This window comes from Abramis brama (genome assembly GCF_963993115.1).
Source record: "Abramis brama genome assembly, chromosome: 6".
NCBI classification, from domain to species: Eukaryota; Metazoa; Chordata; class Actinopteri; order Cypriniformes; family Leuciscidae; genus Abramis; species Abramis brama.
Genome location: NC_139968.1, coordinates 28,246,075 through 28,266,332, shown reverse-complemented (window position 1 = coordinate 28,266,332; position 20,258 = coordinate 28,246,075). Strand labels below are relative to the sequence as shown.

Genomic DNA, 20,258 nt, shown 5'->3' with positions numbered 1-20,258 from the left:
CACGTCCGCTTAGAGTTCCGCCTTTTGCCTTCCGTCAATATTACGTTATTAGAAAAATATTTTTTTAGAGAATCGATTTTTTGACATTTGTGAATCGATTCAGAATCGTCCACGTCCGCATCGCGATGCATCTAAGAATACATTTTTTCTCCCACCCCTAGATTTCATACAACAGGTTAATAAACAGTTACAATTAAGTCACTTACATTTTAGATGCAATGTTGACTGTTTTTGTTCTGTTTCAGCAGCGAAAATAGTTAAACAAAGATCACGGCAGAACCATCACGCATCACGTGTTTTCTCATAACTGAACGATTCAGCATTTTTAACGAATCGGTTGACTCAAAGATTGAATGATCAATCCATAAACATCTGTCTTAATCATGATCGACTCATTCGAACGAATCGTTTGAACGAATGAATCAATGACTCGCTTATTAAGATGGATGCCTGGCGACACCTAATGGCGGTTTAGTGTTGTTTAAAAGCATCATTCTTTCCCACATGTGTGTGATTTGTGTGTGCAACATTATCATTATTTTTCTTACACTATTATATTAGCGATTTAAAAGCACCCACTCGTGTCACACGTCGATTAACCGGTGGGAAAATATCCTCAGACACATACCTAATACATGTATATTTAAATACAATATTGGCCTACCTGGTAAAAAGTTTTATATACTATTTTGATGTCCTTTTGGACACAAGAGGGCAGTATAGCCCTATGTTTGCTTTTTTGTTGAACCAAATAGCACTAAATAGCCTGTTTTAACTTTTTCATTCTTCTTGAATTGCAAAAACAGAATAAAATGGGTTTAGTTGTGATATTTGTATACTTTTATATAGAAATAAATGGTATATAATTACATTTTTAGAAGATTTTTAGTGTTTCCTTTTTGGACATTATTTAATCCCTCGCCATAGCAAAACCGTTTGAGATATTTATTATCCATTCACAATTTAGCATATTTAATGTAGTTTCATCATGTTGAAAAAGTTTGGTACGAATAAAATAAATAGTTTAAGAGGAGTGGCTAAAAATTCAGAGGCTGATTTTGCAAAAAAATCCACATTCAGACCAAAATATCTGACTTCCTGATGGCCAGAGCTATTGAATGTAAATTAGAAAGTTGTCCGGCTTGATGAGAACAATATACAAACTATTTTTTCTTTACTGTAGTTAAAACTAACCCCCCCACTTTTGTCAAAAGCATGTTGAAAGTGACACACTTCCTGCTGCCAGTTGGTGGCGCTATAACTTTGACTCACAATAGCTACATCCATCTGATCGGCCTCTTACCACGAACACACTGCTGAAGTTTCATCAAGATCAGTTAATGTATGCAGAAGTTATTCCACTTCCGTGTTTCTCTTTTCTCGCCATAAATTCGATTCCTCGCCACAGCCAAACCGTTCGAGATATCAAAAATCCGTCCGCAATTTAGCATCCTCAATGTCTTGACTACATCCACACCGAGTTTGAAGGGGGCACGGTGAATTTTCTAGGAGGAGTATTTCACATTCCACAGCAAGCGTTTTCCAAACAACCCATAATAGCCGACTTCCTGTTGGGCTGGCGTAAAACTTGACCGGGGTAAAGTTGTTCGGCCCGATGAGATCTATATGTGTACCGAGTTTCATATTAATTCATGCGAGCGTGTTTGATATATGGATCAAGTTTTAGAACCCCGTTCAAGGGGGCGCTGTTGAGCCCCCCAGCCACGCCCGGGTACCAGCTTCAGCCCGGCCCTGATGGCCGTGGGTTCTGACCTGTGTGCAAAGTTTCAAGAGTTTTTGAGCACGTTAAGGACCCCAAAAGCCCCTGAAACCTTGATTAACAATATAAAAGCAATAGTCAAATCCCCCCCTCCCCTCACACACACACAGACACAGAGAGGGAGAGAAAATTCTTCAGAAAATCCACATTCAAACCAAAATATCTCTCTTCCTGTTGGTCAGAGATGGTTCATGTAAATTAGAAAGTTGTCCGTCTTGATGAGAACAATACACATACCAAGTTTTGTTGCTGTTGATAAAACTAACACCCCCACTTATGACTAAAGGTGGCGCTACTGAGCCCCTCACCACGCCCGTTTCTGAAACTTTGCACATGTCTACTGGATAATAAATGTGATGTGTCTGTCGAGTTTCATGCAATTTCAAGTATGTTAAGAGTCTCAAAAGCATAAAAAAAGAATATTAAAGTTTGATGCGTTGCCACGGCAACAGTATCTAAGATATCAATAATCCTTTCACAGGTTTACATCTGCCGTGTGTCTACATTGTACACATAAAGTTTGAAGCAAATCTGGTAAAAATAAGACAGTGATTTCAAAGCATTTTAATAGTGATGTACTTCCTGCTGCCTGTTGGTGGCGCTATAACTTTGACTCACAATAGTCACATCTGTGCGATCGGCCTCTTACAACGAACACACTGCTGAAGTTTCATCAAGATCAGTTAATGTATGCAGAAGTTATAACACACTTCCTGTTTCATTTTTTCGCCATAAATTCGTTTCCTCGCCACGGCCAAACCGTTCGAGATATCAAAAATCCGTCCGCAATTTAGCATCCTCAATGTCTTGACTTCATGCACACCGAGTTTGGAGGCGAATCGATGAATTCCCTAGGAGGAGTACATTAAATTCCACAGCATGCGTTTCCAAACAACCCTAAATAGCCGACTTCCTGTTGGGCTGGCGTAAAACTTAGAGCACGAAAGTTGTTCGGCCCGATGAGTTCTATATGTGTACCGAGTTTCATATTATTACATGCAAGCGTGTCTGATTTATGGACAAGTGTTCGGATCCCGTTCCAGGGGGCGCTGTCGAGCCCCCCTGCCACGCCCGGGTACCATATTCAGTCCGGCCCTGATGGCCGCGGGTTCTGACGTGTGTGCAAAATTTCAAGAGTTTTTGAGCATGTTAAGGGCCCCAAAAGTGCCCGAGAAGTAGAAAAAAAAAAAAATAATAATAATAATAATAATAATAATAATAAACAATAATCCTACCGAAAACAATAGGGCCTTCGCCCTTTCAGGGCTTGGGCCCTAATAATAATAATAATAATAATAATAATAATAAACAATAATCCTACCGAAAACAATAGGGCCTTCGCCCTTTCAGGGCTTGGGCCCTAATAATAATCCTAACGAAAACAATAGGGCCTTCGCCCTTTCAGGGCTTGGGCCCTAATAATAATAATAATAATAATAATAATAATAATCCTACCGAAAACAATAGGGCCTTCGCCCTTTCAGGGCTTGGGCCCTAACAAGCCGCTTTAGCGCAATGCAGAGCAAAACATTAGAACAATGCAAGAATCAACACAATTTTTATAGTCATCCAACATGGTGTTCGAACCCACAACCAGAACGGCTCAGGATTAGTAACACATGGTTTAGCAGACTGTGCCACTCAGAGGACATACAATCACAAACTGTAGAGGAGAAGGTTCAGTGTAAGAATGAGCACACAAAAGCAAGTTAATCAGATTAGCATGCTAAGATAGATTAATGCTAATGTAGCTTATAACATGGTACATCCAATCCTGGCAAAATATATATCCTCGGATTCGACATGACGCAAGGAATCGATAGACACCAATTTTATGATTTTGTGACAAACTGTTCACAAGTTACAGCCTCTGAACCAATTATGGGTCGACCTCATTAAGTTTGCGACATCATAACTTTTTTTTTTCCAGTATAGCAAAAAAATCGGGACAGTACTTTTATGCGGCTCAGTCCGAAGATCATTTGAGCACATGTTTGGACAAAATTAGACCAATTTTGAAGGAGGAGTAGCAAAAAAACTGTTTTACATTCGCTCCAATATGGCGGCCAGTCACATTGTTGAAAAATAACATATGAGATATCGTTGAAATCGGCATAAGCCAAGGAATATATTGACATAAAGAAATCAAATTTCAAGCAATGTTAGCAAAAGTTATAAGCGTTTTTTCAATAAACAATGATGTCTCTGGAACACTAGGTGGCACTGTGATCAAACTTCTCATGTACCTTCGGGCCATGCAAATGACGATCCATACCAAATTTGGTGAAGAAATTTCAAATAGTTTAAAAGATATTGCAAATTATGTCAAAATTCTAAATGGCGGACACGTGGTACATCCCATCATGGCAAAATTGATATCCACGGATTCATCATGACCCAAGGAATCGATAGACACCAAGTTTATAATTTTCTGACAAACCGTTCACAAGTTATTGGCCAAAATATGCATTTTCCATATCTCATGACCCGTAGGTGGCGCTGTTCCCAACTTTGGCATGGAACCTCAGATCATGCTTCCGATGAAGTGTACCAATTTTCGTTTCGATTGATCAAAGTTTGGCCGAACTATAGCTTCTGAACCAATTTTGGGTCGACCTCATTAAGTTTGCGACATCATAACTTTTTTTTTTTCCAGTATAGCAAAAAAATCGGGGACAGTAATTTTATGCGGCTCAGTCCGAAGATCATTTGAGCACATGTTTGGACAAAATTAGACCAATTTTGAAGGAGGAGTAGCAAAAAAACTGCATACTGTACTTTTCAAAATGGCCACTACTGTAATGGGCGGAGTCTTAATGTAAGATATTGGTTCTGATCAGCATGATGAGAGGAATCAAGTGTACTAAGTTTCATTTTTCTAGATCAAAGGGTTCAAAAGTTATAACCATTTCAATGTTGAATTTTTGAACTGCTGGTGGCGCTATAGAGTTGGTCCTAGAGACTCAAAAATTGCTACTTTTACTATTCATGGCCATCACTACAAGTGTGCCAAATTTCATCATTTTCCTATGTACGGTTCATAGGGCTGCCATAGACTCCCATTTGCGGAATAATAATAATAAGAAAACTAACAGATACAATAGGTGCCTCAGCCCCTTCGGGGCTTGGCCCCTAATAAACAACAAAAAAGTGCATAATTATACTTTCTACATTAAGGATGAAGTTTAAAACACTATTGCAGACTACTGGTCACCATTATTTAATTGTAATTCATTAATCAACTTTGACATTAATGACATAATGTGATTACCGTGTATCTGATAAGCGATTCAGCTAATTAATAAATTGGATCCCCAATGTTAATTTTATTTCAATTTTTGTGTGTGTGTGTGTGTGTGTGTGTGTGTGTGTGTGTGTGTGTGTGTGTGTAGACTTTCAAACTGCAGAATCACAGAAGAAGGTTATAAAGCTCTGGCTTCAGCTCTGAGATCAAACCCTTCACACCTGATAGAGCTGGATCTCACAGGAAATGATCCTGGACAATCAGGAGTGAAGGAGCTCAGTGATTTACTACAGGATCAGAACTGTCAACTGAAGACACTGAGGTGAGACGTGATGCCAAAATTATATGCAGGTGACTTGTTTATAGAAATATTATTTAAAGGGGTGATGAACTGAGGAATCAAAATTTCCTTGAGCTTTTGATAAGAGATCATCATACTATAATAATATCCTGTAAGTTTCAGAACTGAAAACTACCTTGTTAGTCCAATAAAAGCTTTTATAGACATCAGGCTCAGCAAACGACTCGTTTTTCAAAGTGGGGAACTATGACGTCAAAGAGGATAAAACACCGCCTCCACAAAAGAAGATCAACGCCTACTTCAACACGGCCTGTTTAGCCCCACCCACCGATTCGCCCAAACATGCTAAAACATAGGTCGACATGATAATTGCTAAACCGGATCGAGCTACTTCCAAGCAATAAACATGCTGTTTACTATATTGTGCAGTGCCTGTTTGTGGAAGAAGACAGTCTGCATAAGCTTCCTTCGGATTCCAGCATGGTTAAACTTTATTAAATCAGTCAATCACAATTTCCCGACACAGATCTGCCAGCAACATGTAAGTAACCATGTGTATTCTAATGCCTGATCTGCGATCAGTGATTTCTGTGTAATTATTCAAGTTCAGATATTTCTCTTAAAATCCTTCAATACTGTTTATGCATCAGTGACTAAACGATCAACTTCACATAATTTCTCGTAGTATTATGAAAATAATCTTTTTTGAACTGTTAAATTATATACAGAAAGCGATCAAAGAACGATCCCTTTCCAAACGCGAGAGCTTATCTGGACACTTACCAAACTCGTGATGAAATAATGACACTGTTACACTACACAACGAAGCTCTTACTGTGTATTCACATCGTGTTTGCATTGTGATTTGGTGTAAGGCGTGTGATGTGGTGCGTTGCAATGATAAGATCTTTATTCACGCGATCAACAGACTGTCTGTCATCTGCTCAGTCAGTGCTCATCATGCTGCAACCTTTCATGTGATGGAATAGATTTAAATATAATGCTTTAAACTTTATACTTTTCATGATTTGTTAATCTCGATAGCTGTAATAGTAAAAACGTAGTAAAAGTTTTTTAGAGAGATCATGTAATACTAGCTATTTCATATGCAAGCATGTCAGCCAATCACAGCAGTGGGCGTTTGCACTGCAGTCTCACAGCAGACACGCCCCTTAAAACAGAACGTTCAAATCTGAGGCAGAAATCAGGCTTGGAAAAATGACTTTTATTTATAAATTATGACAATTTATGTAAAAATCATACTAACATTATAAAGGCACCCCAGGCAACATTATAAAATAATAAAACAATCCAGTTCATGACCCCTTTAACTAATACAATAAGCTCCATAATATGTTGTTACATCAAAGTTGACTGCGTGATTCCAAGACTAAAATCATGTAAAAATGGATTTTGTCATTACACCAAGTTTAGTTGAGAATTTAATCTTCTCTTCTGCAGGTTTTTGGGTCCTGCTGCAGATGAAGCCTGTCAGTATGTGACTGGAATTGTGGGTAAAAACCCGTTACTCCTGAGAGAGCTGAATCTGAGTGGACATGAACTAGGAGACACACGAGTGAATCAGATCGCTGCTCTACTGCAGGATAAACACTGTAAACTCAACACACTCCAGTGAGTATTTCACATGGTTAAAAATAGTATTTTTAGTACATTTAATAGTAATGTTACAGTAGTTGGTAATACTATTTCCTCAGTTGATTGAGTCAGGGGTGATTGACAGACACAACCTCAATAAATTGATTTTAATAATTATTTCAGTATTTGACTGTTTGACTTTTGACTAACCAAAACAATAACCAATCCCCCCCCCCCCCCCCAAATAATGAAGTTATTTCTGCTCTCTATCACTAAGGATCTTTATTACCAAAATAATTTAGTCTTGATAAAATGATCTGCCTTAATTTTCTAGATTTTACAAATGTGTTTAATTGCCTATTAATAAATTAAATCTATTAATGCTCAATTTAACCCATTCCTATTCGCCAACTGAAGTTAATTCAGACGTAGTTTTAACATTGTAAATCATTAACAAAACAAAAATGATTCACATTTTAATAGATTATTGTTAAACCTCCAATGATTTCGGGTAGATGGTGAGCTCCCATTGCTCCCAAGAGAGAGTGATATGGCACTGTGATCAGTTAAAGGAGACATATTATGCAAAATTCTCTTTTACATGGTGTTTGAACATAAATGTGTGTTGGCAAACAGGCAAATAGGGGCTTTTAAAACATCCTATAATAAATAATCTGTGGGGTATTTTGAGCTGAAACTTCACAGACACATTCTCATTACATTTTGTAAAAAAAAGTGGTATAATTGGTACCCTTTAAAACTGAATGAGAATTGTTACAGTCAAATGAGGAAGAAAGAATTGTTACAGTCAAATGAGGAAGAAAGAAGTGTACTAGTTATCAGCCAAAAATTCAATCTAAAACATTTAATAAGCCCTGAAAAGGACCCCCATGCAAATAGGTTTTTATGTGGGTTCTTTACACGATCAAGAAACTGGGATATATTAGAAATCAGGGAATCCTGACATTCATCTGGAGCGGCATTAAAATCCCCTCCCATAATAATTTTGTCTGTAAAATATGTGTTCTTCCAGTCGTCATTTTAGGTAGCCATATTCTGGAAAAAAAAAAACTTATTAGCGCCTGCCGGCCTTGTTAGTGTAACCATAAACATTAATCAAGATGTAAATACATCCATTTGATTCAAGAACCACGATAATCCAGTGACCCTCGTTATCGCCTGAACTTGCAACAATTTTGCTGTCCATCCGTTTAAACAAAAGAAGACTTCTGCTGTGTGAGAAGTTCCAGAATAAAGAGAGAATAAAGCCTCTCCACCCCATTGTGACTTCCAAAATCTCACATCTATATCAGCTGAATGAGTCTCTTGAAGAAAGAAACATTAACTTTTACTTGATTTTAGAAAAAGTGCCTTAGGTTTAACATTACACATAATACCTCGAACATTTAAAGATAACAGAGAAGACATGAACTAAGTGGTGTTGTGTATATTGATTTATATCTGTCTGTTAACTTGAGAAAGAAGGGTGAGATCTGATATTTATCGCTAAGATTTTTTTTTTTTTTACATATAATTTTAAGATATCTTAGTGCTTTAAGATATCTACTTATTGTTGATTCTGCTTTCACCTTGCCAACTTTGTCCCATCCAAACCCTTCCTGTAGTTGATAATTTGATATAATTGAAACTTTGAAAATAATGTTGATATCTTCTTTGGGACCTTTTGTTTGACTGCATTTCCAGTTTTCTCTTTTTGTTTTGAAACTGACTATAATTTCTGTTGTACAAGGAACAAAATATAATTCAGTTTATTTAATATAATTTATTTTGTTCAGGTACTTTCTAGAATAACTGATTAATTAGCTGAATGTTACATTGTCTTTTCTTCTAGACTTTCAGACTGCAGTATCACAGAAGAAGGTTATAAAGCTCTGGCTTCAGCTCTGAGATCAAACCCTTCACACCTGATAGAGCTGGATCTCACAGGAAATGATCCTGGACAATCAGGAGTGAAGAATCTCAGTGATTTACTACAGGATCCAAACTGTCAACTGAAGACACTGAGGTGAGATGTGATGAAATGATAGAAATTATATTATATGCAACCAAACTATTTATAAAAATATTATCTCAATAATACAATAAGCTACATAATATGTTGTTACATCAAAGAAATCAGAGTGATTTCAAGACAAATATCATGTAAAATGGATTTTGTCATTACAAGTTTAGTTGAGAATTTAACTGAGTCCTGCTTCATCTTCTCTTCTGCAGGTTTTTGGGTCCTGCTGCAGATGAAGCCTGTCAGTATGTGAGAGGAATTGTGGGTAAAAACCCGTTACTCCTGAGAGAGCTGGATCTGAGTCAACGTGAACTAGGAGACACACGAGTGAATCAGATCTCTGCTCTACTGCAGGATAAACACTGTAAACTCAACACACTGAAGTGAGTATTTCACATGGTTAAAAATGGTGTTTTAGTACCTTTAATAGTAATGTTACAGTAGTTGGTAATATTATTTCCTCATTTGATTGAGTCAGGGGTGATTTTCCCTTGGCAGACACAAAATCACAAAAAATTGATTTTAATAATTATTTCAGTTTTTGACTGTTGAAGGAAACACATTAGATTATTCAGATAGATTTTATCTTTTCTTTTTTCAGTCAATATGTGTAGTGATTTCCAAATGACAAATCAGACATGACCAGGGGCGTAGTTTGTGGAGGGGATGGGGGGAGGTAACCCGCCCCCCAATAACCAAAACAAGCAAGTACAAAACAAGTAAAATGTGCAACCCATTTGAATTCTATTGAGAATTTACCGCTTTAAAACACAATGGAGAAAGTCGAACATGATCTAAAACAGCCACATAAACCAAAAAGACTGATGAAAAGAGTAAACATCATCCTGCACCAACATAAATTAGAAAGCTTTTTAAATAACTCATGACCACTCTTACTGTAATTTATCAAATTCTATTGTATTTATTGTGGTAAATTTTGACCAGCTTGTAGAATTTATAATAGATTATCTGACTGTCACCGTCCCTCAGGTGGGACGTTTGCCCACATATTTTTAGAACAATAATATCTTTGTAAAAACCTAAAGTAATATTGACAAACTATATATCATTTGAAAGCTTACAAACTCGAGTTTTCATATTTGGTGGCTGACAGTTAAAGGGTTAAGGGAATAGATTTTTCACTAAAGTTTTGTATTACAACTGTGGCATGTGTCTAGTTTCTGAATGTGTAGGTTGCTATTTTTCATTGCAAATTCTATAGATAAAAAAAGAAATAAAAAAGTTCACATAAGTCAAGTCATCCTCATTTATATAGCGCTTTTAACAGTGTAGATTGTTTCAAAGCAGCTTTACAGAGATAAACGTATAATTTAAGGTAACAGAGATTGTTTTGGCTTTATAGCGATTCTTTAATAAAGTTATTTTCCATCTAAAATTAGTTTTGATTGATTCGCTTCCGTCGCAACGATCATTTGTTATTAAATTAGGGGCCGCAATGATCTTACCTGTGATTATGTCCTTATTGTAATAAATACTATAGTAAACATCCTATGTAAACAAATAATTGTTAACTAGGCTTTTACTTTATTGCAGTTATGTTATCAATGCATGTGTGGATGATACCACACAAAAAAACTATTTTGCAAAAACAAACTGTTACGTCCCTTTTTGATTTAGATAGGGGTAAGGGAGTATAACATTTAAATAAAGATGTGCTTATAACGTAATATGAAGGACTGGGCAATAAAAGGAAAAAGATCAACTCAAAAACTCTGCTCAAAAGTATTTATTTTTACAAAACCCAAAAGTGAAAGAATGAAGAGAAAATATTTACAAACAATGAGGAGAACAACAAGACAAATAACAATACTAAACAAAAACAAACAAAGGTGGGAAGGCGAGCTCGAGAGATGCCAAATACAATAAATAAAACAGAACAAACTAGCTATAAGATGAATGCAACTAAACTAACTACCAAACGAAAAATGTAGAAAAGAAAAGTCTTCGGCCTCAAGACACCCTAACCAAACTACACTAAATACAATATAACAAAATGACAGCGTGTGGCTCTCTCCTAAACTAGTGTGTCTAATACAATTCAAAATGTCCTATGTGGACTTACTAACCTGCTCCCTCCTTCCCAGACTCACATTCACTGTGACGACTGAACAAGGATGAACAGTATAACAAACAAAAACACTTCACAACCACTATACAACAGTTGATTAATTCACACGATAGACACACAGAAATCAGCAACAGCGAGCCAAACAAAGACAAATGCCAAAGTGAGCATAAAGCTGGGGATGTGGAAGAGATACGGGTATTTGAGGAAGGTGAACCGGGACGTCATCATCCTTCAGGAAAACTGACAGGCTGTAGATTGATCCAATGAACATCTGAAACACACACACACACACACACACACACACACACACACACAACCAACAACAAACTACCCACATATCCCTATTGCAACACTCTAAATACGTACATGTACGTAACACAAACAAATAAATAAATCTCATGAGAGAGCATGAGAGCATCAGAGCATCATCTGTCTTTAAAATGAATCACGAGGCCTCGTCACTCTGGGTCACATGACCATTAATTATAAAATGACTCCCTTGAAGTGACCATAAAGCTGAGTTCACACTGCATTGTGCTGTGAGAAATGTGTTCTGACTGAAAACTACATCAGGGATGACCGACAGCCAATGAGAGAGCAAGAGACAGAGCAGCGGGAAGTTCGGGGAGGAGTTATAGACCAGAATATCCGCAAGCATGGCTTCGGTTCTGAAAAAGGCTCCTCTGTCTATTTGGACCCAAGAAATGGAGGAAAGTTTAGTCAAGCTTAGACAGGAGCATCCGTGTCTATTTGATGTTTCATCGGATCCCAAGCTTCTTACAGGCTACCATTTTTAGTAACAATTCCAGTCGTGCACGAGAACTCCGGTGTCACTCGTAATCTTGCATTATTTCCTTATCGCTTCTTGTGTGTGTTTGGTTGTGAAATGTTGTTTGCGGACCAGACAGAGTTGTCAGCAGTTCTTCCTATTGTAAAGTCATTCAATGTGTAACCAAACCGATCCATCGTGCGGTGAACACAGCAGCACCTGAATGTTACCCCAGATAGTCGTGTAGTGTGGAAAGAACAGTGACCCGACTACTTTTAAAAATCATGCAATGTGAACTCTGCAATCCATCACTAACAGACTTGAGGAAAGGCCCTTTATGATTTGATTTAGTTATTCACTTTCGTTTTGAACGTCCCTACAGATTGTGTCTCCTCTGCCATTGAAGGGCGCAAAAAAATCAGTGTGGAATTTGTCCTTTGTTTGTTATGAAGATGCTATAACTTTGCAGATAACTTTTTTCTCATTTCTCCAAATGTAGATTAGGCAGCTGTAGTATGACAGATGAAGGTTGTTCTGCTGTGACTTCAGCTCTGAAATCAAACCCATCACACCTGAGAGAACTGAACCTGAGTGGGAATAAACTAGGAGACTCAGGAGTGAAAAACCTCAGTGATCTACTGATGAACCCACAGTGCAAGCTGGAGAAACTAGAGTAAGTGTCATTATACTGTACAGCAGTTACTGTGAGATTACAGTTTATTTTAAGACAACAGGACTCAAGTAATAGTGTTTATAGCTCTGAGTCTGCACCTTCTGTTACACTTTATTTTAAATGTATTTTAACTAGTAAGTAATACATCTTAGTATATATAAAAAAAATTCTCACAGCCTCATTTTCATACACATAAAATTCAATATTGCGTCTAACCTGACTAACCTAAACCTGACTAAGGTAAACAGACAAAATATATTGTTGAAAAATGATAGAGAAGAATCGACATCTTCCAGCACACAGAACTAGTGTGACAGCCTTAAAAACAGAGAGAAATTAGAAATTAAACTAGTGCCGGATGTAGCACTTCAGTTAGTCTTTTTCTCTTTCTGTCTTCAGTCTGTCTGGATGCAGTATTACAGAGAAACAGTGTCCCATCCTGACTTCAGCTCTGAAATCAAACCCATCACACCTGAGAGAGCTGAACCTAAGCAGGAATAAACTAGGAGACTCTGGAGTGAAAAACCTCAGTGATCTACTGATGAACCCACAATGCAAGCTGGAAAAACTAGAGTAAGTAACATTATACTGTACAGCAGTTACTGTGTGATTACAGTTTACAGTTTATTTTATTTTAAGACAACAGGACTCAAGTAATAGTGTTTATAGCTCTGCAGCTTCTGTTTATTTTTTATTTTAAATGTCTTTTAACTAGTAATAAATCTTAGAACATTGCTATATATGTTTTTTTTCTCACAGCCTCATTTTCATACACATAAAATTCAATATGTCGTCTAACCTGACTAAGGTCTATTGTGTTAAATTTGAAGAATTTAATACAATGTACTGATTGTGTAAATGGAAAAGAATGGAAAAGAAATCTGCTGCTACAATAAAGAATAAAGAAAAGAGACATAAAAGAAATAGAAGAAAAATGAAAGAGAATAAACAACATCTTCCAGCATACAGAACTATTGTGAAAGTTGAAAACAGAGTATGGGAATTATTTGTATTTGTATTTATTTTGATCTCCATTAGCTGCAACGAGTACAGCTATTCTTCCTGGAGTCAAACCAACATGCTTCTCTTCAAACAATTTTACACCAGTTTTTCCAACACCACACACCTAAACAATATTTAAAAACATAGACATGTCTAAACACCACAAACCCCCCCACCCACCCACACACTCATGCACTCACACACACACATACACACAGTATATACAGTACATATACATAGGACCTGGTTTCTACAATTATTTCAGCAGTAAAAGAGAGATTACTTGACTCATAATTAGTTAGTACTATCATATCATAGCTCTTACAATAACAAAAAATCATCATTAGACTTAGACATTAGACAGTAGACATCATTGTGACTGACTGCAACCTTAAGTTTACAGTCAACTAACACGAAAGATGCTTTTTCAAAAGGACTTTAAATTGGTATTTGCTGTTTGCTGTAATGATGTCACTTGGCAAAGTGTTCCAGTTATACATTGCTCTATACATTACTGTACTTTTTCCACAGTTGGTTTTCACTTTGGGTAGTTTGAATCTACCCTCCGTGGCATGCCTGGTTTCATAGCTGTGTTCATCAGAGCTGAAGCATAGCTTTTGCTGTAGTACATTAGGAATTTTGGTAATGACAATGCTTCTTGTCAAATTTAGCAATGAGGCGAATAATCTCTCCTTTACTTTTAACCATGACAAGACATTATGCATCATGTTCACATTAGTTCTTAGTGGGCATCGAAGTGCACACCGAGCTGCTCTGTTTTGGACTGTTTGTATGGCCTTTATATGTACTGCTGCAGCACAGGACCAAATCTCAGAAGAGTAATCTAACTGTGACAGTACAACAGTTTTTATAACATCTGCAGTCATGTTAAAAGGCAACATGTTGGAACACCTTCTAACCATCGAGAGACCTCTACCCATCCTGCGTACTACTGCGTTTATATGACTAGACCATGATAATTTATTGTCCACTTCTATACTAAGTAGTTTGGTCTCTTGTACTTGTGCAACATTTATATCCTTGACCACAATATTCAGTTTGGGTTCATTCAACAGCATATATCTGGTTCCAAAAATTATACTTTTTGTTTTACTAATATTTAGAACTAACTTATTATTTGTGACCCACTCAAATACAGATTTTAATTCCTCCATTAAAACAATTTCCAATTATTGCACTGTACTTTGTGAAGAATAAATAGTTGAGTCATCAGCATACATTGCGATCTTTGCCTTTCTTAAGACCAATGGCAAGTCATTTATATATATAAAGAGTTCAGATGCAAAAGCCTCTAAGTGCCATCTGAAAATTTCTTCTAGAATGATCATTTTTATCAAGCTTGTATATTTAAGTTCAGCAATTTCACTTAAATGACAATTAATAGGTAATTTTCATTGCCATTTAAGTGAAATTACTGAACTTAAATATACAAGCTTGATAAAATGTATCATTTTAGAAGAAAATTTCAGATGGCACTTAGAGGCTTTTGCATCTGAACTCTTCATATAGAAAACAGGAGTGGTCCTAGGCAGCTTCCCTGTGGTATACCACAGCAAACAGTTTTTTCATTTGAAAAACTTCCATTAAAAAAAAAAACAGTTTGTCTCCTGTTTATTAAATATCTCTGAAGCCAAATTAATGCTGCTGAACTAAACCCATAACATTGCATCTTTCTTAACAGAAGGTTGTGATCAATGAGATCAAAAGCTGAGCTAAAATCTAACAGTACAGCTGCTGCAAACCTTCTGTTATCTATTGCTGTCAACCAATCAGTTGTCATCTGAGCCATAGCAGTAGTAGTTGAGTGACCTGCTCTGTATGCATGTTGGAAAATTGTATTTAAGTCATTATCAGAAAAATATTCTTGAATTTGTTCAAAAACAATCCTTTCCAAAATTTTGCTCAGAGCAGGCAACAGACTGATTGGTCTACTGTTAGAACCGCAGAATGGTACAGTGCTGCTTTTTGGTAAAGGTACAATTTTAGTCATTTTTCAAGCCAGTGGATAAATACCCTTATCAAAACTCAAATTTAGGATATGAGCAACTGGAACCCTTAACCTTGCAACAAGTTCTAATAATCTTGCATCAATATTATCTACACCTGATGGTTTTTCTTTACATTCTGTTAGTAACTTTTCAACCTGGTTCACAGTAACATTCATAAACTCAAACCTGCAAGTCTTTCCTGCCATAATGTTATTTGTAATTAAAATTTCTGCTTTTGTATTATTTGTTTGTTCCATATCACCTCGTAGTTGTTTAATTTTATCACAAAAATAGTTATTTAAGTGATTGGCTATGTCCACTGGCTTTGTAATAAAATGACCACAAGATTCCAGAAATGATGGAGTAGATCTAGCATTCCTTCCCAACAGATTATTTAGGATACTCCATAATTTCTTGCTGTCGTGCCTCTCATCTATAATCAGATTTTTATAATGCCACTTCTTTTTCTTTTTATTTAATTTGGATACATAATTCCTTATCTTTCGGTATACCTGCCAATCTGATTCATAATTAGAAATATTTGCCACTTTCTTAGCCTCATCTCTTTGTTCCATACAGTCCTTAAGTTCAGTATCAATCCAGCCAGCTCTTATGTTCCTTACTGTTCTCTTTTTCAGAGGGACATGTTTATCACTTACTTCTAAAAACTTCTTGTTAAATGTTTCAACTGCATGATCTGGATTATTACTCCTCAAGACATCATCCCAACAAATATTTCTGACATCCTCAATAAAACCATCTTCAGTAAAGTGTTTATATGATCTTTTAACTATTATTTTGTGCCCTCCTTTAGGAACCCTGGTTTTTCTTACCATTGCTATTAGGTTATGATCGCTGCAGCCGACTGGGATTGATATTGCTTCAGTACAAAGATCACCAGAGTTTGTAAAAATATGGTCAATCAAAGTCGATGTTCTAGATCCATTACTCGAACTGCAAATCCTAGTTGGCTTGGACACGACTTGTATCAAGCCACATGCCTCAGTGATAGAATGAAGCTTATTCCTTGAAGGACATTGTAGTGAGTTCCAGTCTATATTAAAGTCTCCCATAATATAGATTTTGTTTTGATTATCACACACATTGTCTATCATAGTACATAATTTAATAAGCTGAGTTTGCATTAGGAGGACGGTAACAGCAGCAAACCAGTAACGGCTTTAAATGTGGAATATGGACTTGAAGCCATAATGCTTCAATCTCATACAACATTAAGTCTGTTCTCATTTTTACCGGTATATGGGCCTGTATAAAGATAGCAACTCCACCACCCCTAGCATTTCTGTCTTTCCTATAAATACTATATCCTTGGATATGAAGTGAGGAGTCTTCAAATGTGGAGTCCAAATGAGTCTCTGTGATTCCTAATATATGTAAATTACCTTTTAATAGAATATCTGTAATGTCAGTCACCTTATTTCTAAGACTACGTATATTTAAATGTGCCAATTTTAGTCCCTTTCTATTTAATTTAGTAAAATTATCCAAATATCAGTTAAGATTTTCCATTGAACCACTCATATAATCTCTGCACATAATTTTATCGTTATTAGATCCCAATTTATATACAATATAACAAAAACAAACACTCACACACCCATACTCACACTTATTCACACCCCCTAAATCTGTGATCATTGTATAACTTTTTTTTTTTTTTTTTTTGTATAACTTGTGCAATAATCTTCTCCTTATTGTCCTGCTGTGAAAAAGTACATATCTTAGTCCATTATTATCAGCATCCAATACGTTCCCTATATATTTTCATAATACAATTTACAAGGGTCCACCAATCCTCCAATAGGCTGTTCCAGATATTGTCATATGACGCACTCACCAAATCAACAGCGTATTCGCCCTTCGTCACGTGCCCGGCAGTGCGGAACCAAAACAATAGTTCTTGTCATTCCAGCATTAATCTGAGCGACTTAAACTAGTGTCTGATGTAGAACTTCAATTTGGTGGTTCACATTGATCTGAGTCATTGTCTTTTCTTTTTCTGTCTTCAGTCTGTGGAGTTGCAGTATTACAGAGAAACAGTGTCTCATCCTGACTTCAGCTCTGAAATCAAACCCATCACACCTGAGAGAGCTGAACCTCAGAGAGAATAAACTAGGAGACTCTGGAGTGAAAAACCTCAGTGATCTACTGATGAACCCACAGTGCAAGCTGGAAAAACTAGAGTAAGTGTCATTATACTGTACAGCAGTTACTGTGAGATTACAGTTTACAGTTTATTTTATTTTAAGACAACAGGACTCAAGTAATAGTGTTTATAGCTCTGCAGCTTCTGTTTGTTTTTTATTTTAAATGTCTTTTAACTAGTAATAAATCTTAGAACATTGCTATATATGTTTTTTTCTCACAGCTTCATTTTCATACACATAAAATTCAATGTTGTCTAACCTGACTAAGGTCTATTGTGTTAAATTTGAAGAATTTAATACAATGTACTTATAGGGTAAATGGAAAAGAATGGAAAAGAAATCTGCTGCTAGAATAAAGAATAAAGAAAAGAGACATAAAAGAAATAAAAGAAAAATGAAAGATAATAAACAACATCTTCCAGCACACAGAACTATTGTGACAGTTGAAAACAGAGTATGGGAATTAAACTGAGTGTCTGATGTAGAACTTCAGTTAGGTGGTTCACATTGATCTGAGTCATTGTCTTTTCTCTTTCTGTCTTCAGTCTGTGTGGATGCAGTATTACAGAGAAACAGTGTCTCATCCTGACTTCAGCTCTGAAATCAAACCCATCACACCTGAGAGAGCTGAACCTGAACAGGAATAAACTAGGAGACTCTGGAGTGAAAAACCTCAGTGATCTACTGATGAACCCACAGTGCAAACTGGAGAAACTACAGTTAGTAACATTATACTGTACAGCAGTTACTGTGAGATTACAGTTTACTGTTTATTTTATTTTAAGACAACAGGACTCAAGTAATAGTGTTTATAGCTCTGCAGCTTCTGTTTGTTTTTTTATTTTAAATGTCTTTTAACTAGTAATAAATCTTAGTACACTGCTATATATGTTTTTTTCTCAGAGCCTCATTTTCATACACATAAAACTATTGTGACAGTTGAAAACAGAGTATGTGAATTAAACTAGTGACTGATGTAGCTCTTCAGTTAGTCTTTTCTCTTTCTGTCTTCAGTCTGTGGAAATGCAGTATTACAGAGAAACAGTGTCTCATCCTGACTTCAGCTCTGAAATCAAACCCATCACACCTGAGAGATCTGGACCTCAGTGTAAATGCAATAAGAAACACAGGAGTGAATCACTTATGTGACGTACTGAAGGATTCACACTGTAAACTGGAGATATTGAGGTCAGTAACATTCACATACATCAGTGGTTCTCAAACTTCTCTTATGGACATAAACCACATTTTGGATATCATATTGTGTTTAATATTAATATTCCTGTAGTTCAGAATCACGTGCTTATGAGACCCACATTAGTTCTTTGACTCTTTCACACACACACACACACACACACACACACACACACACACACACACACACACACACACACACACACACACACACACACACACACACACTTGAAGTGCTCTGTCTGGTTTAAAGATCAACAGGTGCTCAACACCCCGTATATCCGGGCCTGATTGTGCTTTCTAACACCTGAGATGAAAACGACTAAAATAATCCAAATTTTTAAAGCTACTCTATCCATTTTCTTTTAATTAATTTAAAAAATAGCACGTTATTATTCTGAGAGTGCAAAAAGATCAGTCTTCCAAACTGTGGCTTACCCTAGTACACTTTTATAAACCTGTAATATTGAACTGTATTTTAGAGCTGTTTGTATGGATTTCATGGGAAATTACTTGCATCATACACACTTGCGCAGAGAAAAGTAACTCCAGTAGTTGTTTTTATTTTTCACCAATAGAGGGACAAAAGTGTAGTGTAGCGATAAAGAGATACTCAACCTAATACTGAAAGTTTCATCATTTTGTTTGTTTGTTTGTTTGTATACTTTATTGTCCTTTTTAAGGAAATTTGTCTTGGACTCAAGCTGCATTGATTCACAACATATACATACATACACATATACACACATGACCAATAAAAAGCTAAAATATTAACAGCATCAACAGTCACCTCTTTCCACCATATAGGCAAATAAAAAAATAATAATAAAAAAAAAAAAATGGATCAGATTATGAATTTACACTACAGTCCCTCTTCCCACCATATAGGCAAATTGAAAATGGATCCAATAATGAATTTACACTACGGTCCATCTTTCCATAATATAGGCAATTTAAAAATGGATTCAATAATGAATTTACACGACATTTCAACATGACTACATTACTACATCTTGCTATTTAACATATTAATTGATACAGGAATAAATGACTTTTTGTAACGGTTGCTCTTACACAATGGGACTCTATACCGTCTCCCTGATGGCAGAAGCTGATACATTGGGAATAAAACATGGCTTGAATCACTCACTATTGTCTGTGCATTTTTAAAAATCAACGATTCGTAAATTGATTGAAGTGATGAGTACTCTCTTACACCCATAACTTTCATTGCAATTTTCACAAGACGAGCAAGCTGTGTTTTTAATTGGACTGAAAGGTTGCCGTACCAAGTTTGCATCCCATAATTCAAAAGACTACCTAAAACAGCGTAATAGAATAATTGCATAATTCTCTGATTTACACCAAACAGCCTAAGTCGTCTCAAAAAATATAAGCGTTGTTGAAATT

The 20,258-nt window shown here is 36.2% G+C and overlaps 1 protein-coding gene across 1 annotated transcript in view; it reads left to right on the top strand.

Moving 5' to 3' along the window:
• The window catches only part of LOC311085632 (ribonuclease inhibitor-like), a 55,289-nt gene that overhangs the window by 30,121 nt on the left and 4,910 nt on the right, over window positions 1–20,258 (top strand). Inside the window, exons 9-17 of the mRNA XM_084118172.1 lie at window positions 5,173–5,346; window positions 6,787–6,957; window positions 8,774–8,947; window positions 9,157–9,327; window positions 12,302–12,475; window positions 12,875–13,048; window positions 17,517–17,690; window positions 18,200–18,373; window positions 18,669–18,842. Coding sequence (XP_083974298.1) covers window positions 5,173–5,346; window positions 6,787–6,957; window positions 8,774–8,947; window positions 9,157–9,327; window positions 12,302–12,475; window positions 12,875–13,048; window positions 17,517–17,690; window positions 18,200–18,373; window positions 18,669–18,842 — 1,560 coding nt within the window. The remainder of the gene's footprint in view (window positions 1–5,172; window positions 5,347–6,786; window positions 6,958–8,773; window positions 8,948–9,156; window positions 9,328–12,301; window positions 12,476–12,874; window positions 13,049–17,516; window positions 17,691–18,199; window positions 18,374–18,668; window positions 18,843–20,258) is intronic.